Below are 23,798 nucleotides of genomic sequence, written 5' to 3' on the forward strand. Positions count from 1 at the left end.
CTAACATACAGTTGTGAGCTGCCATGTGGGTGCTGGGAATTGTACTCTGGTCCTCTGGAAGGGCAGCCAGTGCTCTTAACCCGAGTCATTATGTCTTGATTTTTTTTTTTTTCTTTTTGGTTTTTTGAGACAGCATTTTTCTGTGTAGTCCTGGTTGTCCAGGAACTCCCTCTATAGACCAGGCTGACCTCGAACTCACAGAGATCCACCTGCCTCTGCCTCCCGTGTGCTGGGATTAAAGGCATGCACCACCACTGCCCAATTTTATGTCTTGATCTTAAGAGGGCAGGAAACCAAACATTTTTTCAGGATTCTTTTGGGAGAAAGGCAAACCTACGTTTTCCTTCCTGGCACCCACAGCCAAACACTTCTCTGAATCTCCAGTGGTCCCTCTGGCATCTTCCATCTGTCTTCTTGCTTCATTTTGTTTCCTCTTCCTTCGGAGATACAAGGACTACTCTCCCTCCTGCCCACACAGAATACCAAATTGACTGCCTCTCCCCAGCACCACGGACAGGGGGCGTGCATAGTGGGTCTTTGAAAGCACGGGGAAGGATGTCTTGATAGCCAGCCTGTTGGGTATTGGAGGAGTGTGCCATGAGAAAAGATAGAAAGGCAAGAATTCCCAGCTCTGAGGCCTCAAATATGGCCCAATCGGCCAGGAAGAATGAACAAGGCTGGGCGGTGGTGGTGCACGCCTTTAATCCCAGCACTAGGCAGGCAGATCTCTGTGAGTTCGAGGCCAGCCTGGTCTACAGAGCAAGTTCCAGGACAGCCAAGGCTACACAAAGAAACCCTGTCTCAAAAACAAAACCAAAACCAAAACAAACAAACAAAAAACCAAACAAACAAACAAAAAAAGCACATAACCTTAGATTCAGTCCTCAGCACCTGTAAACTGGGTGTGGTGATAAATGCCCATAAATGAATTGGCAGCCATTCTGGATTATATGGATTATATAAAAACCTTATTTTTTTTTTTTAAAGAAAAAAGGCTGTACATGATAGCACATGCCTTTAATTCTCAGGAGAATTAAATCTTTGTGAGTTTGAGGCTAGCCTGGTCTACATAGTGAGTTCTGGGCTAGCCAGGGCAAACAGTGAAACCTTGTCTCAAAACTAATACAAATTAAAGAATTAAATAAAATTCCCAATCTGAGCTGGGAGCTCTGCTGGTATGAATCACTCTATTCATGTGACAGCTATGTATGGAGCTCCTCTATATGTTGGGCCCTGATCCCAGTGATGGGGTTATAGCCAGCAGACCTAGTGCCTGCCTTCAGGCCATTTATTTACTTTCTCTCTACTGACAGGACCCAGGAAATAACAAATGGATGTGTTATGTGTTGGGAGACATATATGCAAAGAAATTCTTTGAGACCAGAAGTTCCAGGCCAGGATGAGCAACTCAGTAAGCCCTCATCTCAACACACACACACACACACACACACACACACACACACACACACACCACACACACCATTACACCCCCCTGTTCTCTTCCTACTCTGTAGTCATTTGCCTCTTCTCTTTTGAAGTGGTGAAACCCAACATCACAACCTGCTAGGGCAGTGGTTCTCAACCTTCCTAATGCTTCGAACCTTTAATACACCTCCTCATGTGGTGGTGACCCCTGCAACTATAAAATTATTTTGTCGCTACTTCCCAACTGTAATTTGGGTGCTATTATGAATTGTAACGTAAACATCAGTGCTTTCCGATGGTCTTAGGTAACTTACCCCTGTGAAAGGGTCGTTTAACCCACAAGTTGAGAACCACTGTTGAAGTGACCAATAATTGCTGCTAGGTGTGGGGTACCCATTGTCAAAATAGGGAGGGGATAGAGTGAGGCTAGTCATGGACTTAACATCTTGTTTTCCTGGGAGATCAGATTGTTGCCTGGGGAGATCGGAACTTCAGTGAAGTGGAGAGAGAGCCTTTGGGGCAAAGGCTGTGCACACCCCAGTAAGGAGGGCACCTGGTGGGGCTGGGACCTCAGGCTTTCTAGCTTGCTGGTCCCTCCTTGCTGATAGATGAGTGTGTGTTCTAAGAAATCAGGTTCTCGTGATTGTGGGGCCTGTCAAGTCCAAACTCCTAGGGCAGCCTGGGAAGTCAGACAGGAAAAGATGCTGCTATCTTGAGACAGAATTTCCTCTCCACAGTTTTTTTTTTTTTTTCCTCCTGAGCTTTCGTCCGATTACAGGATGTCCAACTGCATTATTGAAGATATCTCCTGAAGGTCAGCTGATTATCTTTCCACATCTGCAGAACACCTCCCCGGCAGGGTCTAACAGGAGTGGTTTGCTTGTTGTTTTGATATGGGCGTCTCGGTGTGTGGCCCAGCAGGATGGCCTTGAAATGCTGAGCTCAAACGATTCTTCCCATGAGTAGCTCGGCCTATCCGCACATGCCATGACACCCAGCTGGATGAACGTATAGGACTAACCATTGTGCTAGGGTAGGGAGAGGGCCCATAAGTCATGTAAGCCCTGTGTCTCATTCCTGGAGATGGTAAGTCACTGGGTCAGATGGGGCCTGGGAATTTTATCGAGCAGGAAGGCAATTCTCATGCTCATCTGAAGTTGGAAGCCAACGTGCCAGATGACCCCTAGACTGGGGGCCTATTCATCACAATTGTGACATTGTGGCCTAGTGTGTAGTTGGTGCCCAGGAAACACTGATCTCTCTGTCCAGTGGGACTCGGATGTTTAGGCATGGGCAGCTGAGGCCATCTCAGTTCCATATCCCACAGTCTGTAGACAGCCAAGTCCTAGGGGAGGGCTGGGATCTGGTCTAGCAACTGCAGTGGTAAGGCCACAGAATGTGCCCTCACCCTCCCACCCCCCACCCCCCACTGCTGAGAGCCCTTTGGGTCTTTGCTAATGGATGAAAGGATAGTATGTGTATGTCTGTGTGTGTGTCTCAGTGTGTCGGTGGCTTTGATGGCCAAGAGTGGGCAGTAGATACGCATGCCATCTATCTGCTTTGGAATTCAGGGTGCTGACTGAGTGAGGCTGGGAAGGGTACAAGCAGGTGGAGAGGGGTATCTGTGTGAATGTGGGGTGGAAGGGCAGAGGAAGGGAAGCAGAATAGATGGAGAGTGATTGTGGTGAGGAGGACCTTAGTGGTGGGTCTAGGATTTAGGGGGACCCATCTCTATCACCTGGGTATAATGAGCCAGAAATCCTGTCTGCTGCAGGCAATTCATGGTCAGCCCAGGGAGTGTACAGAAGGGCCCAGGCATGCCTAAAGTGCTCTTTCCCTAAGGTCCCTCTGACCAAGCTTGTTTGTGACCTAAAGGAAAGACATCTGGGGCAGGGTAAGTGGCAGGAGCCAGGGCCAGGTGTAGTAGCTAGACATGGTGGGACACCTGTAATCCCAGCAGGCTTAGAACTCACCATGTGGACCTGGCTAGCCAGGGCGAGCTCTGTAGAGCTATACCCCAGACCCTCTCAAAACAAACAGAAATAAAGCATGACCTTAGTCTGGTATAAAGAGGCCTGGGATCAAATCCTGCTCCTTGCATTTGTTTCTGGATGCTTCCACGAGCCTCGCATGTGGAGAATGGGGTTAGGGATTCTTTTTGGAGAAGTTGTTATGGGGATTAGATGAGTTTATCTCTAGAGCACTGGAGCACAGGCTTCCTCAGTGAAGACAGTGCCGTCCATGCCTTTCTCTTCTGAAGCGTTCTACGTAAGGTGTTAGCCTGGTCTCCCGTTCTTTGTAGCTGTCCAGACTTCCCAGGCTTACTCAGGCAGTTATGTGTTCGAAACGTAATGATGTCCCTTTCTTGTCTTAATATTTTACGTTTATGCCGTGGTACATGTATGAAGATCAGAGGACCTCGTCCTGGGGTCTACCCTTTCTTTCCACCAAATGGGTTTTGAGGATAAAATACAAGTTGTCAAGCTGAGTGCCAAGTACCCTCACCTGCAGAGCCATTTTGCAGGCCTTTTTTGTTTGTTTGTTTGAGGGCCTAGAACTCCGTGTGCGCCTCGCTTTACCCTCTGGAGGGCTGAGGCTTACAGATACAATCAGCTGTGTGTCAGCAGGGCCAGCTTTTGCTGTTTTTATGGTGGTGGTGCTGCTGCTGCTTAGGGCCCAGCGCATGCTGGACAAGCCGTGTACCACAGAGCCACCCCCACCCCGCTACCCCTGCGCGGAGGACTCATTCCTCGGGTGCCTTGTATGTTTGTCCAGATCCCCCACCAGTCACGTGCGACGAGGAACAGGTTGCTAGAAAATTCTTCAGGGCTCGGTGAGATGCCTCCATGCCCACCCATGAGACCACCGCTCAGGCAGCCCCCAGAAGAGGTCAAGGGGGAGGGACTTAGTACGCGTGGGGGTGTGAGGCTCCGGGTGGATGTGGGCCCTCCGCAGCTTGTGTGAAGCTGGAGCCGAGGGCCCAAGGAGGGGAGCTCGCTCAGCCTGGGATGATTTGTCATTGCCTAATGAGATTAATGAGCCCTAGGGGCTGGTATGCAGCGGGTGCTGGGGTACTCATTAGAAGCAGATGCTCATGGGAATGGGCTGTTCACTGGCCAGGTGGTTTCCATTAATCTGTGGGCGGGGCCCAGGGTGAGGCCTGGGGCTCTTGTCTCTCTTTTCCATTCTCGTTCCCACTAACGCCGCCGGGGAGGAAGGACGGACACTTCGAAGCTGTCCTGGACTCCAAGACAGCTGAAGCCTTGACGGGGTGGCTTACAAGTTCAGGGACAGCCCCTCTGGTTTGCCCTGGCCAGCCTAAGTGCCTGGCACAGTGTATGTGCTCAATAAATATCTGTAGAATGGTGTCTGGGGTAGAAGTCCTGGGAGGTGGGAAGGTGAGAGTGTGGGGCCATAAAGGATGTCCTTGGCCACAGGACTCCTTCTTTTCTTCCAGCCTCTCTACCTACAGGGGTGTTCTAGCCAGTTTTGCAGGCAGCCTGCACTTTCTAGTTGAACCCTGGAAACCTTGAAGGGCTGAGGGAAAGTTGCTGTGTGGCCAGCAAACCTATAATTTGGTTTTGAGACCTACAAGCAGGGAGGTCTATGGGGGGGGGGGGGTAGGAGGAGCCAGTTCTGCACAACCCTGCTCGGCCTGACTGTGTGTGAGCACATACATACACACACACACACACACACACACACACACACACACACACACACACAGTCACGTCAGCTCACACTCTTAACAAATCTAACATGACGTAATTTATGCCACCCATTGAAAGGGCACCGGCCAGCGGGCTTTGGTATATTTCAGCAACCTGTGTGATCACCACTCTCTAATTTTAGAACATTTTCATCATCCACAAAAGAAACCTTGAATCATTAGTTGTCACTCCCCAATCCTCTAGCAGCCCTAAGCCACCACTAATCTGCTTCCGGGCTTTATGGATTTGCCTGTTAGGAACATTTCATATAAATAGAATTATATAATATGGAGTCTTCTATAACTAGGTCCTTCCAGCCAGGGTAACATTTTCCAGGGTCATCCATGCTTTAACACGCATCAGCACTTCATTCCTCTTTGTGGGCAAATAGTAGATCGCTCATGGACTAAACACACTATGTTTTAAGTCTTTTACTCATGTGTGCATTGATGGAGGTTTAGGTGCTTTTCTCTTTTTTTGGCTACTGTGATTGAATTCTTTTGGAAACCTTTGCCCTGTGGGCTTTTTGCTTCGCGTTGGCTTCCCCTGCTGTTTATTTCTTTGAGGCAGGTTCTGGATCTGTAGTCTAGGCTGGCCTCCAATGCCTAGCCTCCTGCTTCAGCCTCACTGCCTCAGCTAGCCTCGATCTTCTCTGCCTCGGCTAGCCTCGATCTTCTCTTCCTGCCATACTCATGCATGCGGGTTCGGGGGTTCTGTTCTCCCAAGGTTGGCACAGGGCGTGGCTGCCCTGGGAAGTCTCCCTCCATTTCTGCTCTCAGGAGACCCTTCTTTCATGCTGGCACCCACAGCGGGAGAAGGGTGTGCCTAGAGTCAAGGGAACTCGGTATGAGCAAGGTTGGGTCAAAGGCAATGGGGATGTGGATACTCCATCAACACAGTGCCTCTTTCCCAGGTTCCATATACAGCAGAGCTCTGTGGAAGCAGAAGGGTGTCATAGAGCCCATATTCTAGAAACAGCTTTGGTTTATAACCTCGGCTAATTAATGGAGAACCAGTTTAGATTAATCTGGAGCAAGGGTCTTTTTTTCTCTTCTTTTCTTTCTTTCTTTTCTTTTTTTTAACAGGGTCTCACTATGTAGTTCAGGCTAGCCTTGAACTCACTTGTCTGTACCTCCAGAGGGCTGGGATTAAAGGCATGTGCCACCATACCTGGAGCAGTCTGTCTGTGTGTTTGGTTCCTACCCCGCTTTGTGGAATGGAACTTGGGGCCTTGCACACATTGAGGCAAGTTCTCTCTCACTAAAGCCCCAGCCCTAGTTCTTTGGAGCAAGGGTTCTTAGCCGGGATTCTACAGCCCACCAAGACTCTGTGTCCAATGTTAGGTGTAGAACATTCTTCTGGGGTGGGAGTCCAGGCCTTCACCAGCTTTTCCCAGGAATATGCTAAACAGGAAGGGCTCCAAACAGTCATTTAACAAAAGCCTTGGATTTCTAGACTATGCAGGTCCTAGGGTGGCATTTCCTCCTGTCCCTGGGGAGTACAGCCCTGAGCCACTTTTCCTTATTCTGGGACCAGGAGACATGGGCTGTCCATAGGCGCAAAGAGTTGTCAAGGTCCGACCCTAGGAGCAGTCCTTGGCCTGTGCCCCCCGAGACCTGGTGTCCCACCCCCTAGAAAACTCACTCCCAAGAGACCATCTTGGTCACCCCTGAGCCTCCCTTGAGGAAAGGGGAGGAATGCCTATTCCCGTGGAAGCTGCCCTGGAGAGAGAGGGCCTCCAGTGCCTCAGCTGCTGGAAACAGGGCAGAGAGAGGGGCTGGGGCCCCACGGCTGCCTTGCTCCCATCTGCAGAGCATCAGTGGGGCAGGCGGGTGGGGTTCACGGAGGGGCGGGTGTGCGGGGAGGAAATGAGAATAAACACAAGTGAGCAGAGAGGGAAGGGGCGGGGGGCTGCCGCCTCAGCCCCTTGGCAGCCCATGAAGGGAAGTGACACAATGAGAAATGTGTTTCCCTCGGCCTGCCCCTGCGCATGGGGGTGGGAGGCAGAGCTCTGAGAACGGCCAGACCCCAGCAGAGGCCAGGGGGCACATGCTGGATCCACAGAGGAGGGTGGGATGAAAGGGTGGAGCCTGATGGCCGAAAGGGGCCTGCGCAGGAAGGGCAGCCCTGGGCAGGGGGACTTACTCTGCCCTCTAGTCTTGCTGTGCAGGGAGTCTAGGGCTAGGCCAGGCCCTACCACATTCCCTGCATGTGCCCAGCATGGAGGCACCTTCCCAGAACTCTACCTTTCTCTAAAGCAGAGTCCTGAGGCTGGCTTTCCTTTCTGTCTGGAGGGGACTCACCTCGTAGGAGTCGGGTGTGAGAGGGGCTGAGATAGAGCCTAGTTAAACAGAAGTTTTATCTCTGCCTCTTGTCTCTGTTTCTTTCCCCAACAGGGACTGCACAAACGGGCCCCCTGGTGGGATAGGACAGCACCTCCCCATCCTGGACACCCATTTCCTCTCACCCAGCTCCAGTTAACTCTCTCCTGTCCATAATTCAGAGCAGTCTCCAGGGCCTTTCCTATGCAGACCCAAGCTGCCTTGCCTCTCTTTGAAACTGGCTGGGATGGTAGAGCATTGGAAACCAGTTTGACTCCAGATACCTTTGTTAGAGTTCCATCTTCTTCCCCCAGGAGTGGCCCTCCTTCGCTCCCTGCTCCCTCCCCTGAGCTCTTTTAGGTAGGACCAGACAAGATGACACAACCTTGGTTCTAATCTGTGTTGGCTTACGAAAGACGGGGTTTGATGGAGCCTTGGGTAGGTGAGTCAAGATCTGTAGCCCTCCCTAGCCATAGCATAGAGGATGATGCAGAAGATGAGTGGGCCAGTATCCAGTGTGGCCCTTAGAGCAGAGGCCGGTGTGGTAGGTATTGGGCTGGTGCCATTAGCTAGGCACAAGCATGTCCCCCTAGTTGGGGAACTAGTTGTCGCCTCTGGGGAGGGGAGGGAGGGCCAAGATTTGAACTCCTGCCTCGGTGGTGTTTGAGCCACTGAACAGAGGCTGCTGTGAGACTCACCGGTGGTATGCTACACCATGTGGCGTGGAATGGCCCCCAGGAGCCATCGTCCATCCTGCTGTGATCAGCCTGGAGGTAGTTTTTTTGCCACCTCCTGACAGCAGTGGGTGGATTGGCTATACTCTCGAGGAGGCAGGGTTGGAGACCTTGCACAGGTTTTATTAGCCCTGGGCCTCATCTGTACCTGTGATTGGCAACCTCAGCTTGGAGCTGTACAAGGGCATAGTGTATTGCTGGCCCATCAGCCTCCCTGCGGGTTTCCTCACAAGCTCCCGAGAGAGAGATCTGTGGGAATACAATAACTATAAAATTCCCTCTGATGGTTAGGTACAGCTCTTTTCAGTGGCTTCCCTGAACAGTCCTGTAAGGTCCTAGAGTGGCTCGGGTGACGGAACATGGGAAACCTAGTCTCCTAACTCGTAACCGGAAGATTAGTCTCCTATTTCTCCACTCCTTGTCCCTGTCTGGCCATCCAAAGCCTCCTGTGCCATTTTAGATACGTTGACATAAAACACAGCTCTGGTCTCAAAGGGAGTAAAAGGTAGTTCATTCTGAGCCACAGGTGAGTGACCGTGACCTCGGAATGGATTCAGCTTGCTCCGCATTACGTGTTCCACCACGGAAGAGGCGACATGAACCTGATAGCCCCAGAACAAAGAAATCCATAAATCAGTGCAAATATTTACCAAATCTATGAAAAGAGTAGGCAGGCATTACAGCGAAGTGGAGAAATCAGCTCTCCTGGAGACTTGCTATCTGAGGGACATTCTTAGCTTTGGGGTTGAGGAAGCTGGTTATCTGCTAAGTTACAAAGGTCTTAGCTGACAGTCGGGAGGATGTTAGGCTGGATACAAAGGTAAGGGCTAAGGGGCTATTAAGCTAACTAAAGATAGCCCGAGATAATTGTGACTTGGCTTTCCATTTGCAACACGACAACTCTCTGTATCATTGGGCAAGTGAACCCTGAGTTAGTCCACAGGATCTTCAACCCAGATTTGTTCTTTTTCACAGGACTTGAGCTTGCACACATTTCTCTGACCAGTACTCCTTGTCGGTGGCCAGAGAAGCTAAAGAGACCGGTTGGGTGGGTGTGTAGGAAAGCCGACTTAGAAGGGAATCAAGCTCCACAGAAAACCAGCGCCCGCCTGTAGTGACAGGATGCCCCACCCAAGGAGCAGGGTAGCCCTCAGACAGAAGTGTGAAGGTCTCCCCACTGCTTCCCACAGGGACCTGAGGAACAACGTCATCAGCACTGTGCAGCCTGGAGCCTTCCTAGGTCTGGGAGAGCTGAAACGCTTGTGAGTGGCATGTCCTGCCCACCCCACCCCAGCCCTCTCTTTACCACCCCCCCCCCCAAGCCAAATTTCCCAGATACCGTGAGCAACTACCCCTAGTAGCCACCCTGGCCTGTCCCTTCTCAGACATCAAGCCTCTACTCAGTCCATCGGCTGGGGCCAGTGGTTGGGGGTGTTTCCAGCTTGCTGTGGCAGAGGGCCCAAGCGTACTGCCCACATAATCTCCAGCTGAATGTCTTTCTCAGAAGTGAATCTTCGTCCTGTTGTATAGTGGACTTGCTGAGTGTGTGTGTGTCTCTCTCTCTCTAGAGATCTCTCCAACAACCGGATTGGCTGTCTTGCCTCTGAGACATTTCAAGGCCTCCCCAGACTTCTGAGACTGTGAGTAATAGATAGGTTTCTGAGAGAGAGAGAGAGAGAGAGAGAGAGAGAGAGAGAGAGAGAGAGAGAGAGAGAGAGAGAGAGAAAGGGGGAAGGCTTGGGAGGAAGGAGGCCGATCCAGACCCTTCTGGTACCTGCATTTTCTCCTTCCAGGGCTCTACCCTCCTGGCCCAGGGAGACCCTAAGATCTCATCTCACTCTTCCCTGCCCTCTGCAGAAACATATCTGGGAACATCTTCTCCAGTCTGCAACCTGGGGTCTTTGATGAGCTGCTAGCTCTTAGGGTTGTGTGAGTATCTTTCCCAGCACAGGAACAATCCCCTGGTCCCTTCCTCCAGCCAGGAGGGAGACACCTGGACCCAGGGGACCCTGAAGCCCAAACCTCAGCCCTCCCCTCACCCCGAGAGAAACTCCCAGATCCTCTGAGCCACCTTACCTACCTGACACCCCACATTGTCCCTCTTCAAACTCCCATTTTCCACTCGGCACTTCGACTGGGGCCATTTCTAGCCCTGAGGGGCATGCATCATGCCTGCTGAGTGGGCAGATGGCCAGAAATGCCCCCAAGTTAATCATGTCCCAAGTAGCGGGGCACACATGTGCCCGAGGTTGTCTTCTCCGCCCCGTTCCTCCTTAGTTTCGCCCCCTCCCCATGAGCCCACACTGTTCCCTGTACCCGCCCTGCAGGGACTTCGGCACCGAGTTTCTGACTTGTGACTGCCACCTGCGCTGGCTGCTGCCCTGGGCCCGGAATCACTCCCTGCAGCTGTCAGAGCGTACGCTTTGTGCCTACCCCAGTGCCCTGCATGCCCGGGCCCTGAGCAGCCTCCAGGAGCCCCAGCTCCGCTGTGGTGAGAAACCTGTCCCAGGCCCCCAACGAGCCAGCCCCTCAGCCACACACAGCTTGCTAGGTCAGACCTCTCTGGGCCCCGTGTATTATATGATGGACGTGTTTTCCAGGCCTCTCTCTTTTTCCCCTAGTTCCACGGGGTGGTCCTCCACCAGCATGCCTAGACCTCTTGTAGGACTACTTGCTTGTCTATATTTTCTTTTCTTTTTTTTTTCCAGTGTGTTTACTTATTTATTTCACATCCCCAACAGAGTTTCCCCTCCCTCCTGCTTGTTTTATATTTTCATCTGGTCTCCGCTTGTGTACTCCTCTGTTTTCCTCTTATTTAAAAGGATTCTTTATGGTCCCTTTCACTCCCTACCAGAGATCACTAGAGGCAGAGGGTCTGGACCTGCCCTGTGGGATTTCCACCTTCACCGTGTGCTGCCCTTTAAGTACAGCGAGCTAATGCATTGCACTGCTGGACCACTCTCAGACATGGGCTCACGTGCATGCACTCCCATGCACTCAGGCCTCATCACTGATGTCTCTCATCCACAGAAGGGGCTCTGGAACTTCATACGCACTACCTCATCCCGTCCCTGCGCCAAGTGGTGTTCCAGGGCGACCGTCTGCCCTTCCAGTGCTCTGCCAGCTACTTGGGCAATGATACCCGCATCCACTGGTACCACAACGGGGCCCCTATGGAGGGTGATGAGCAGGCAGGCATCGTCCTCACAGAAAACCTCATCCATGACTGCACCTTCATCACCAGGTACAGCTCTGTGGTCCCTTTTCAGTCTAGGGCATGGGGAGGGGTAGCCGTGGTTGACATGGTCCTGGGAGACAGGGCGGACAGGGGGAGGGGGAGAGAGAGAGAGAGAGAGAGAGAGAGAGAGAGAGAGAGAGAGAGATTATAAAGAGCTAAGATACAATCATAAGCGGTCTGAATAGAGGTTAGAATTAAAGCCCCACCCCCACCCCAAATAGCAAATGCTTGTTAAAACGAGGCTAGGTGGCGTTTGACATTTGTTACTCCTTCTACAATGCCTACAGTGCCCCTCCAATCAGGAGAAAAAGAGTATGTATGCACATCTATTTCTTACTCCATTAACGGAAGAACCTGAGCCGGTGTCCCAGAACAGGGCATAGGTAGATGGGCTGTAGGGGGTGGGGGGCATGGAGGGGAGGGCTGGGCTGGGCCTGAGTGCTCAGCAAGGGTCGCAGTTTGCTTCCTATTGCTGTGATAAACACCCTGTCCAAAAGCAACTTGGGGAGGAAAGGAAGGGAAGCCAGGGCAGGAACTCAAGCAGGGTAGGAACCTGGAGTCAGGAGCTGAAGCAGAGAGGAACAGTGTTCACCGACTTGCTCCCTATGAGCACCCTGCTTTCTTAAACAGTCCCGGACCACTCGCTCAGGAGTGGCCCCGCCCACAGTGGGCGGGGCTCTCTCACACCCAACAGAAATCAAGAAAATGCTTCCAACAGCCTTGCCCACAGGCCACTGTGATTGACAGAGGCATTTTCTCAGCTGAGGCTCCATCTTCCCGGTTGACCCTAGCTTGTTGAGTCAAGTTGACGAGAAAAACTAACCAGTGCACCAAGCCGGTTCCCCCCACCTCTCCCTTCCCCCCCCGCAGTGAGCTGACCCTGTCTCACATCGGCGTGTGGGCCTCAGGGGAGTGGGAGTGCTCCGTGTCCACGGGCCAAGGCAACACCAGCAAGAAGGTGGAGATTGTGGTGCTGGAGACCTCCGCCTCCTACTGCCCCGCTGAGCGTGTGACCAACAACCGCGGGGACTTCAGGTTGTCTGCTGTATAAATGGCTGTCCCCGCCCCCGCCCCGGCATCTGCACCCTCGGGAGCACAAGTGACTAGGGCCTCCCATTTGCCTTCTTCCTAGTCCCAAGGACTGCCTTTTCTTATTTAGCTCACAATCCTGCTGTTAGCTCTCAAGAGGATGACCATCTTTTAATTGCTTCCTCCCACTTTAGTATGCAGAAGGTTTCTCCAAACAGCGTCACATCTTAACGTTCCAAAGGCCCTCTCTGTATGAAGGGCAGGCATTTTTCTCTATAGTGTAGAGCTGAGAATGCCAAAGCCCAGAAAAGATCAGCGACTCGTCCAATAAACGACAGAGCTCGTCTGTGAACCCAGATATTGCACCCCCATATATTGTCTGCAGTATCATTGTGAGAACAAACAGAGAAAGCAGAACTTGAGAACCCCACGATGGCTGCCAGGACAGTCTTGTCTGAACCCTTCACCAAGCCTCCGGGGGTCTGGTGTCATAGTCCTGGGTTGAGGTTGGGAGGGGATGGCATTTGTCTCAAGGAGTCTTGGTCATGGCAGCTTCCTCCATCTACTTCTAGGTGGCCACGCACCTTGGCCGGCATCACGGCTTACCAGTCCTGCTTACAGTACCCCTTCACCTCTGTGCCTTTGAGTGGGGGAGCCCCAGGCACCCGAGCCTCACGCCGCTGTGACCGAGCTGGCCGCTGGGAGCCCGGGGACTACTCCCACTGTCTGTACACCAATGACATCACTCGGGTGCTCTACACCTTTGTGCTGGTGAGGCTGGGGCACCTCCCCCTCCCAACTTTGATTCCTGGAATTGGCTGGGATGGAGCCTGATACCCCATGGGGGGGAGGCTGCACCTCTGTTCTCAGGGGGTGCATTAAAAGGGGGTACAGCTGCCAGGCATGGTGGTGCACACCTTTTAGGAAGCAGAGGCAGGTGGGTGTCTGTGAGTTCAAGGCCAGTCTGGTCTATGTAGTAAGTTCCAGGACAGCCAGAGTTGCATAGTGAGACCCTGTCTCAAAAATAGATAGATAGATAGATAGATAGATAGATAGATAGATAGATAGATAAAAGTGGGTATAGCAAGGGCCATGGGCTGGCACCCTTTCCCCTGGTGCTGTCCTCCAGCTTGTCTTTTCCAGGGGCCTGGCCTGTACCTTACTCTATCTGCTCTATCCACCATCACAGTGATTTACACCTTCATCACCCTTGGGATATAATGATGCTTAGCCTGAGTAGCCTAGAGTTGTGATGAGCGAGACTCATGTGCACTTTTGATCCCGATGGTCTCCGTAGATGGTCCTCTCCTGCCCCTGTGGCCCTAGGTTCTGAGACAGAAGGAAGCCAGCCTGACCTTCTTTTCCTTCAATGCCCCCAGATGCCCATCAACGCCTCCAATGCGTTGACCCTGGCCCACCAGCTCCGGGTGTACACGGCTGAGGCTGCCAGCTTTTCAGACATGATGGATGTAGTCTATGTGGCTCAGATGATCCAGAAATTTTTGGGTTATGTTGACCAGATCAAAGAGGTGAGATTCAACTTCTCCTCTGCCCCCCACCCCCCGAAGCCATCCTCCCATCATCTCAGGCCTCACACACACCAGCCCTGGGTCCTAAACACCACTGCTGCCCTCAGTGACTGCCCTGCCTCCCTCCCTTCCTCAGCTGGTGGAGGTGATGGTGGACATGGCCAGCAACCTGATGCTGGTGGATGAGCACCTTTTGTGGCTGGCACAGCGAGAAGATAAAGCCTGCAGCGGCATTGTGGGTGCCCTGGAGCGCATTGGAGGAGCTGCCCTCAGCCCCCATGCCCAGCACATCTCTGTGGTACTGTAGCCTGGCGTGGGAGGGGGATTCTTCAGGGGCTAGCACTGGGTGGAGGGGCCTGAGAGTGGACTGGGGCCAGTTTTTGTGATTCTTAGTGCTTGCCTCTCTCCGGGACACACATCAGGCTCTGGGAACATGGTGGCAAGCACAACTCAGCTGTGAACTGTCAGGGAGGTGCAAAGGTAGCTGCGATCCACACTGTGGTGTGAGCCTTTGTGGTTGGGAACTGAGTTGGGGAGTTAAGCGGATGGGAGTAAAGAGGAGCAGACTGGGATTGAGTGCAGGGAAAAGGGAGGCTTTGTCTCAGTGTGGACAGCACTTTCAATGGAATGGGGGGTGTTGGAAAGGTCACCGAGGGGCCGGTGACATTTCTAAGCTGGTAGAATGTACAACCATAGTAGAGCATTATGGGTAAGACACTGTGCTAGATACTCGGGGACATATGGGGGGGGGGGAGACGGTCATAGACATGGATCCTGCTCGACAGCTGAGGTAGGGCAGCATAATCAGCAGGTGGAAGATAGGGAGTGTGTGAGAGCAATAATCTCTCCAAGGGAAGGAGAAGACCTGTGTCTGCGAGGTGTGTGTGCACATGCGCACACACGTGTGGGTGACCCCATGGCATATGTAAGACTTTCCATGCTTTGAAAAGACAGTGAGCCATAAAGAGTAAGGGGTGTGGCTGAAGCAGACCTGAAGTGAGGACCTTTGTGGTCTTGGGCAGAGGACCACTCTATCTCAAATATTGGGTGACAAGTTCTCCGTCCCTAGAACTCAAGGAACGTGGCCTTGGAGGCCTACCTCATCAAGCCTCACAGCTATGTGGGCCTGACCTGCACGGCCTTCCAGAGGAGGGAGGGAGGCCTGTTGGCTGCACAGCCAGGTGGCCCTGGCCAGAATGTCCCACTGGAGCCCGAGTCCCTAGCCGATCAGCAGCTCCGCTTCCGCTGCACCACTGGGAGACCCAACATTTCTCTATCATCCTTCCACATCAAGGTGGGCGCCAGGGGAAGGGGAGGGGGTGGGGGTGGGGACCAGAAGCTGAGGAGGGTGGTGCTGAGATATACAGGTGTCTCCCGGTGGAGGGGGGTGTGAAGGAGGTAAAAGGTGGGAGGAGGGACAAGGCAGGAGACAGGAAGGGACTGGGAGACATCAAAACCCAGGGATGCTGAGTATCTCTGAGGACCTCCTATGTCCCCTCAGAATAGCGTGGCCCTGGCCTCCATCCAGCTGCCCCCCAGCCTGTTCTCAACCCTTCCGGCTGCCCTGGCTCCCCCAGTCCCTCCAGATTGCACCCTGCAACTGCTGGTCTTCAGAAATGGCCGTCTTTTCCGCAGCCATGGCAACACTTCCCGTCCTGGAGCAGCTGGGCCCGGCAAGAGGCGTGGTGTGGCCACCCCGGTCATATTTGCGGGAACCAGTAAGGGACTCACTTCCTGTATGTCTGTCTTGCTCTTTCCGTATTTGTGGCTCCCTCCTGCCCTGGTACAGTCGGCAGAGGATAGCCAGAAACCTCAGAGTGTCTCAAGGAGGGTGGGAGTGCAGATGGCCTGTAAAGGAAGGGACTGGTAGAGAACAGGATTTGGGGTACACGGTTTTATATCCCAGACATAGGACAATTTTATATCCTAAGCATATGACAATATCAGAAAGGATGTGAGCACAAAGCCTTAATTCCTTCCCTTCACGCCAAACCCCAGACCCACTGCACCCGTGGGCCCCAGGCTGGTAAGCCATACTACGTGAGCACTACCTTTGCTGTTATAAGGAGGAAAACATGGAGGCCATGGCCTGCCCCACAATGGCTGCTGCCTCCCGAGTAGTGGAATACTTGAATAACACGCCCCAGAGCTACCCCAGCCAGAGGCTCCCAAGACTGCTAGGCCAGCAGCTCTGGAGAGAAGTGTCCTAAAAGACAAGACAGCTGTGGCGTTGGAGTCAGAGGTGGGACGGGCACAATAAATCCCAAGAGGTAGTCAGGACTTCCAGACACAGCATCGAGGGTAGAGACCGGAGCAGGAAAGAAGGTTACACTGTCTTGTCTGTGGTCTGGTCCCCAGGAGCTGAGTGGATCATTGTAACCCTGTCCTTGGTTGGTCTGTCCCATCAGGAACAGTTCTTCTCCCTACTACCTGCCCACACGTATCTTTCTGAGTCCCTCTTTCCTTCCACCTTCCAAACTCTGGGCTTGCTCACCAGGCAATCTCCATCTGCAGTAGGACCCACACTGTATATCCCAGAAATAGAACACCCAGTTTACCTTCTGAAAATGCCACTGTGCACACCACCAGAGCCCCTTCAAGCATCACTGGTTTATAATATCTACCTTCTTTTACATGCCATGCAGGGTCCTGTGTGCCATGAAGGTGTTGCCGTCACTACCCTGGGCTCCTTTCCTGTTCCTAAAATGGGCTCTTTCCAGTCTGGGTGGGAACGCTTGTTAAGGACTTAGCGTGTCAGTCTCTGCTGGGCCGAGATATGCTTGAACACCAGACAGTTGGGTCCTCGCCCTTAAGAGTGCGCACCTCAGCTGACAGGCGTTGACCAAGTCATTAGACGTGAGAGGCAGTGCAAGGTACCTGGACTGCGGAGTCACGATGTCATCTGAACCTAGTTAGGGGCCAGGGAGGCCTGCCTTGAAAACCCAAGTCTCTCTGAGACCTGGATGATACGTCATCAGAGGAAGGGTCACTCAATGTCAACTGCATGGGTTAATAACTGTTTTGATGGAGCAATGTGGAGGTAGGGTGGGGGCTGTATGATCCACGTCACAGGCACTTTCTCTCACGTGGCTCTGCTTAGTTCCTTCCCCAGGCTCTCTCCTGACCCCATCCATCCCTCTTTCCAGATGCCAACTGTTCCTTCCAGGGATCCCTCCTCACTTGGCTTGTCCGTCCCTCTGGGTTAGCATTGCAGCCAGTGTCCACGCCTCACTGGGCACCTAGGGTGGGGAGGCCTCCCATGGTTTCACCTGTCCTGTCCCCGTCCCCACTCCCTGGCTGAGTCTCCCTGGGTAGACTGTCACCTGCACCGTATCTAGCTCTGTCCCCAGGTCGGCAGGATCCCTGCATGCTCTGACCACCGCGACAATTGCTCTGCTTTGCCACTCACAGCCCCGTGTGACTGTGTGGACCTCCCTGTCCCTGCAGGTGGCTGCGGCGTGGGAAACTTGACCGAGCCGGTGGCTGTTTCACTGCGGCACTGGGCCGAAGGAGCTGACCCCATGGCAGCTTGGTGGAACCAGGAGGGGCCCGGGGGCTGGCTTTCCGAAGGCTGCAAGCTCCGCTTCAGCCAGCCCAATGTCAGCTCGCTGTACTGCCAGCATCTGGGCAACGTGGCTGTGCTCATGGTGTGTATAATGGTGTGTGTGTGTGTGTGTGGGGAGTGTGTGTGTGTGTGTGTGTGTGTGTGTGTGTGTGTGTGAGAGAGAGAGAGAGAGAGAGAGAGAGAGAGAGAGAGAGAGAGAGAGAGAGGGAGGAGGGGGGAGTGTGTGTGTGTGCGCGCGCGCACGCGCGCACAGACATGCAGGGAGGGAGGCAAGGGAACATGCGTGGGAGATAGGGACTGTGGTACTTTGATCACTTGGAGTCACAAGACAATACAGGAAGGACAGCAGCCTTGTGCTTTGTTGATGGCAAAGTTCACGGGAAATGACCCTCTAGCCTGTCCATGCCTCTCCATCTTTCAGGACAGATCTGGAGCCATCTAGCTTGGCCCTCAGGGCCTATGTTTTTGGTATTTTTGTTTGTTTGTTTGGTTGGTTGGTTTGGTTTTTGAGACAGGGTTTCTTGTCGCTCAGCCCAAGCCGAGAATGACCTTGAATTGCTTATCTTCTTGCCCCCAACCACCCAAGTGCTGAGATAATAGGCATGTATCACCATACCTATTTTGACCTGAATTCTACTTAAAAAGCAACCTGGTGCCAGGCAGTGGTGGTGCTCGCCTTTAATTCCAGCAGCCAGGAGGCAGAGGCAGGTGGATCTCTGTCAGTTCAAGGCCAGCCTGGTCTATAAAGGGAGTTCTAGGACAGCCAGGGCTACACAGAGAAACCCTGTCTTGAATACCCTCCCCCCCCAAAAAAAAAATCAAGAAAAGAAACCTGGGAACATATGTAGTCATCCGCTCCCTATTCCATTCCTCATCCAGCTTTTGCTGATACTGAGCAGACACCCAGTCCTTCACAGACAGCCATCTTCCTCTTAGCTCATCTGAACTTTTTAAAAGTGATTTCCTTCTTCTTATCTTATGTGCATTGGTGTTTTGCCTGCATGTATATCTGTGTCAGGGTGTCACATCCCCTGGAACTGGAGTTACAGGTGGTTGTGAGCTGCCATGTGGGTGCTGGGAATTGAACCTGGGTCCTCTGGGAGAGCAGCCAGTGTTGTCTTTGAGTTTTCAACTGGGCATCTAAAAAGAAAAGCAGAACGCTAGAAGGGAGGCCGTCAGTGTTTCCTGAGGCCAGCTTCTTGAGTGACTGTCTTCATATTTGTATTCTACCTGCCAAACGCACTGAAGCATCCAGATATAAAGGTCCAAGGCAGGCAGCTGTCAATATAAGGGACAGTGGCTTAGGGAAAGACAGGGTCTGCTCAGCCCTCTCACCCCCCGCTATCCCAGGAGCTGAGTGCATTCCCTCGGGAGGTAGGAGGTTCTGGAGCTGGGTTGCATCCCGTTGTCTACCCCTGCACGGCCTTGCTGCTACTCTGCCTTTTCTCCACCATCATCACCTACATCCTTAACCACAGGTGAGCACTGCTCCAGGGAGGAGGGAGTGTGGGGCGGGGGGCCTCACCCCAGGCTGGCAGATGTTTCTTCTTCAGGCAGGTCCACATGACCTGGCCAGGCTCGGGGGTTGAAGGGCACATTTTGAGGGTGGGGAGGTGGAAGTGGAGGAGATTAAGGCCCCACTTTCCCATGGCCTGGAGCACATTTATATACATGCCCATAGATCATTTGCTTTCTCTTTTTTGGCTCTCCCAGTGGTCTTGAGACACTGTAGGGTAGCAGTTTTCAACCACCCTAATGCTGAGACTCTTTAATACAGTTCCTCATGTTATGGTGAACCCCCCAACCATAAAATTACTTCATTGCTACTTCATAACTGTACTGATATGAATCATAATGTAAATATCTGATATGTAGAATCTTTGATATGTAACCCCTGTGAAAGGGTCATTCAGCCCCCAAAGGGGTCTGGACCCACAGGTTGAGAACTGCTGCTGTAGGGGGGTTGGACAGCTCATTAATAAAGACTCTTTCTGGGGCAGCTCCATCCACGTGTCCCGGAAGGGTTGGCACATGCTGTTGAATCTGTGTTTCCACATGGCCATGACCTCTGCTGTCTTCGTGGGGGGCATCACGCTCACCAACTACCAAATGGTTTGCCAAGCGGTAAGAAGGGGATGGGCCCTCCAAACTGAGTGACTTCAGAGGAAGAGGGGGCAGAGCAAGAAGAATAAGGTGGCTACAAGGCTAGCTGTTCTCTGTGCTAGCCTTGTAGGGTTGGGAAGGGGTGATGTGTAGAGTCACAGGAATGGTCAGACTAGCTCCAAAATCACTGGAGATGGAGTTTCAAAGTGGAGAGCGGGGCATCCCGGTGGAGGAGCCAGACTGTGTCACATGTGTCATCCAGACTGCTGTGTCTGGGTCCTGGAGAATCCCTGGGGTGTGAGAGAGAGAGCGAGCCCCGGCTGGAAGCAGAGAGGGCACCAGCAGGGACCAGTATGATGAGTACCTGGGTGGGATGCTAGAGACATGGGGCGAGTGGGAACATACACGGCCATTGACGTTCCAGGGTGTAGCCCAGTCAGCAGCTCAGGTCCCAAGCCTCAGTGCCTTGCCCTTGTAGGTGGGCATCACTCTGCACTATTCTTCCTTGTCCACGCTGCTCTGGATGGGGGTGAAGGCTCGTGTCCTCCACAAGGAGCTCACCTGGAGGGCACCCCCTCCAGAGGAAGGGGATGCAGCCCCACCTGGTCCTCGCCCCATGCTCCGGTAAGTGCGCTCAGCTCTCGGCCACGGGGAGGGGCCTCAAGACCCAATACTACAGGTGTAGCAAAGCTGGGGTGTCTGGGGGGGGGTGAGTACAAGATCCCTGGAGATCTCTCTCCAAAGGCAAGAGACAAGCTTCTCAGGCGTGACACAGATAGGGAAAGGGCTTGACACCAAAGGGCGCTGGGTGGGAATCCTAAAAACCTTCGTGACATCCCTCCCTCAGGCTGTTTAAGGTTGGAGAGAACAATTTTGGCTCTTGGCCAAGTTCTGAAGAAGCTGCCCTTCCCTTAGGAGACCTTACATCCTTGCCCTCCCCCCACCTCCCCAAATCACACAGATTTTTAAGAGGACAGAGGAGATGATAGAGACATTCAATGCAAGGGCTCCGAGCACCTGGTTCTCTTACCGCCAGCGCTCCATTTCTCTGACCTTCAAACCCCGCCCTCCCCCAGGTTCTATTTGATTGCTGGAGGGATCCCCCTCATAATCTGCGGCATCACCGCTGCGGTCAACATCCACAACTACCGGGACCACAGTCCCTAGTGAGCACCACTGCCTCCTCATCACCATCTGCCTGCCCCAGCCTCCACACCAGCCCCCTGCCCGCTGTTCCACCTGGCCAGAGAGCCCCCTGCATGCTAAGCCAGGTCCTGCCTCGCCTCTCCTCTTCCCCACGTCCTACCTCATCAACCACCTAGCCTGTGCCCCGCCTCCAGGGCTCTCCAAACTCTTCATCCACTATACCTCTGTCTCCCCCTAGTTGCTGGCTGGTGTGGCGTCCAAGCCTTGGTGCCTTCTACATACCGGTGGCGTTGATCCTGCCCATCACCTGGATCTACTTCTTGTGTGCGGGCCTGCACTTACGGGGTCATGTGGCCCAGAATCCTAAGCAGGGTAACAGTAGGCTCTCTCCGGAGCCAGGGGAAGACCTGAGGGGTTCCACCAGGCTCAGGAGCAGTGGCGTCCTCCTGAGTGACTCTGGTTCCCTTTTGGCTACAGTTAGCGCAGGGGTAGGGACGCCTGCGCCCCCAGAGGTTGGTGATGGCGTCTATTCTCCGGGAGTCCAGCTGGGGGCGCTGATGACCACACATTTCCTGTACCTGGCTATGTGGGCCTGTGGCGCCTTGGCCGTGTCTCAGCGCTGGCTGCCCGGAGTGGTGTGTAGCTGTCTCTATGGTGTGGCAGCGTCAGCTCTGGGCCTCTTTGTCTTCACGCACCACTGTGCCAGGCGTAGGGATGTCCGGGCTTCCTGGCGCGCCTGCTGCCCTCCTGCTTCACCCTCGGCCTCCCACGCCCCACCCCGGGCCCTGCCGACGGCTGCGGAGGATGGATCCCCAGTGCTGGGGGAGGGACCAGCCTCCCTCAAGTCCTCCCCAAGTGGCAGCAGTGGCCGCGCGCCGCCGCCCCCGTGCAAACTCACCAATCTGCAGGTAGCCCAGAGTCAGGTGTGCGAGGCCGGCGTGGCTGCCCGCGGGGATGGAGAGCCAGAGCCCACGGGCTCCCGTGGCAGCCTAGCTCCCCGGCACCATAACAACCTGCACCACGGACGCCGAGTACACAAGAGTCGGGCCAAGGGCCACCGAGCCGGAGAGACTGGTGGCAAGAGCCGGCTCAAGGCGCTGCGCGCGGGCGCGTCCCCAGGAGCTCCCGAGCTGCTGTCCAGTGAGAGCGGCAGCTTGCACAACAGCCCCTCTGACAGCTACCCGGGCAGCAGCCGCAACAGCCCCGGCGACGGCCTCCCACTCGAGGGTGAGCCCATGCTCACGCCGTCGGAGGGCAGCGACACCAGCGCAGCGCCGATCTCGGAGACGGGGCGCCCCGGGCAGCGCCGCTGCGCCAGCCGTGACAACCTCAAGGGCAGCGGCAGCGCACTGGAGCGGGAAAGCAAGCGCCGCTCATACCCGCTCAACACCAGCAGCCTGAACGGCGCCCCCAAGGGGGGCAAGTACGAGGATTCCAGTGTTACCGGTGGTGCAGAGGCCATAGCAGGAGGCTGCATGAAGACCGGCCTCTGGAAGAGCGAGACCACCGTCTAGGGCAGAGGCGGGCCAGATATAAGATCGGCTGGCTTGTTACTCCCAGATCCTCCTGGGCGGTCCAAGCTGTCTACCGACGTGTAGGTTTGAGGTGGCCGTGCTCGATGGCTGCCGCTGGGCTCACCATCTTTAGTTACCCGGGCTGGGGAAGGGAGAGGCAGATGCTTGCCGGTTGTCTGGTGGACTATCCCTCTGCAGTAGCGACAGACAATCCCAGACATCATCAGCTTAGACCAGTTTTGATGGTCAAAGTCTTTGGTGTGCCCTCCCAGATAGGGGGTCAAAGTTCCGTCGGTCTGTGGGGTGACCCACAAACCGAGTGGAAAAGCACAGCCCAGGTAGGCGCAGGAAACCTGGGAACTGCCTTTTCCTCACCAGCCTCTGGAGGCACCGTGTGACTGCCCAGATCCCAGGCCTCTCGCCCAGTTTTGGCCTGGGAAACCGCCCTAGCAGGTGAGCCAGGTCCCCTGCCGGGGGAATAACAGGTGCTGCCTTTTCAGATCAACTATGCAAGGGGGAGGGGACAGTGTGTAGGCAACTCTAGAGGTCAGCTAAGTCCCGTGGGAGGGGGGCAGGTGCGAGAGAGAGGTGTGCACAGTTAGGGAGACATGATCCCTAGGGGGTGGTACACAAGTCTTCCAGAACAAAACCTGAACACCTGAGAAAGCAATGCTGCCAGGTGCCTAAAGACTCAAGGGAGGGAGCTGCTGTATGGATCCGGGCACCACCTGTACCATGGTCTGAAGAGTGGTTCCACTTAGCTGCTCAATTACAATACCCACTGCCTGCTCTCAGCTGTCCATCTCCAAGGGACTGAGGAAAAATGCCTCCATGAGGCTTTCTGTGGCCAAGCCATGGTAATAATCCGATTTCTAACTCCAGTTAGAAGCCTAAAATGCCAAACCACCTCCCAACTCACTGAAACCCAACCAGACTCGGAGGCAGTACCTGGGTCCTGGTTGCCCAACAGTCTGCTTTCACTGCTCGCTAAAAACCCCAGCAACCATTTCCCCTCAACTTAAAATGCCTTCTACTACAGAAGCACATGGAAGGAGAGGAATCCTTGGGCCTTGTGACCCCACCTAGGGACCCCAGGTCTGGTCAGGTGAGAGAACACAGTGGGGGAGAGGCCACACTCCTTGAGATGGGTCCCATTATTTATGCTTGCTGCACAGACAATATTAGAGGCGACGCTTTGTATTACTCTATCACACATGCTGTTTACATACCCTGCCAACGCCTTAGCACTGGAGAGCTTTTTGCAATATGCCGGGGAGGGGGGGCTGGGAGGGACGACGAAGTGCCAAAGAAAACCTGTTTTAAAAGTTCTGGTTTTATACAACAGAATGTTTTCTAGCAGATGCCTCTCTGTTTTAATATATTAAAATCTTGCAAAGCCCTTTGAGCGACAGCTGTAGTCCACCCATGGTCCTTTTGTTAATGATGTAGCGGAGCTGACGAAAGCGTAAGACCACTAGAACCTA

General features: G+C 53.8%; 1 protein-coding gene across 1 annotated transcript in view; it reads left to right on the forward strand.

Annotated features, from left to right (window-relative positions):
• The window catches only part of Adgra2 (adhesion G protein-coupled receptor A2), a 39,765-nt gene extending 17,424 nt beyond the window's left edge, over positions 1 to 22,341 (forward strand). The window contains exons 3-19 of the mRNA XM_059244503.1: positions 9,381 to 9,452; positions 9,759 to 9,830; positions 10,048 to 10,119; positions 10,518 to 10,681; positions 11,221 to 11,434; positions 12,299 to 12,463; positions 13,030 to 13,228; positions 13,837 to 13,986; positions 14,123 to 14,284; positions 15,056 to 15,280; positions 15,488 to 15,704; positions 17,434 to 17,633; positions 18,902 to 19,029; positions 19,552 to 19,675; positions 20,133 to 20,278; positions 20,731 to 20,820; positions 21,039 to 22,341. Coding sequence (XP_059100486.1) covers positions 9,381 to 9,452; positions 9,759 to 9,830; positions 10,048 to 10,119; positions 10,518 to 10,681; positions 11,221 to 11,434; positions 12,299 to 12,463; positions 13,030 to 13,228; positions 13,837 to 13,986; positions 14,123 to 14,284; positions 15,056 to 15,280; positions 15,488 to 15,704; positions 17,434 to 17,633; positions 18,902 to 19,029; positions 19,552 to 19,675; positions 20,133 to 20,278; positions 20,731 to 20,820; positions 21,039 to 22,314 — 3,676 coding nt within the window. The 3' untranslated portion in view covers positions 22,315 to 22,341. The remainder of the gene's footprint in view (positions 1 to 9,380; positions 9,453 to 9,758; positions 9,831 to 10,047; positions 10,120 to 10,517; positions 10,682 to 11,220; positions 11,435 to 12,298; positions 12,464 to 13,029; positions 13,229 to 13,836; positions 13,987 to 14,122; positions 14,285 to 15,055; positions 15,281 to 15,487; positions 15,705 to 17,433; positions 17,634 to 18,901; positions 19,030 to 19,551; positions 19,676 to 20,132; positions 20,279 to 20,730; positions 20,821 to 21,038) is intronic.
• The last annotated feature ends 1,457 nt before the right edge of the window (positions 22,342 to 23,798 follow it).

This window comes from Peromyscus eremicus, chromosome 17 (assembly GCF_949786415.1).
Source record: "Peromyscus eremicus chromosome 17, PerEre_H2_v1, whole genome shotgun sequence".
Lineage (NCBI taxonomy): Eukaryota > Metazoa > Chordata > Mammalia > Rodentia > Cricetidae > Peromyscus > Peromyscus eremicus.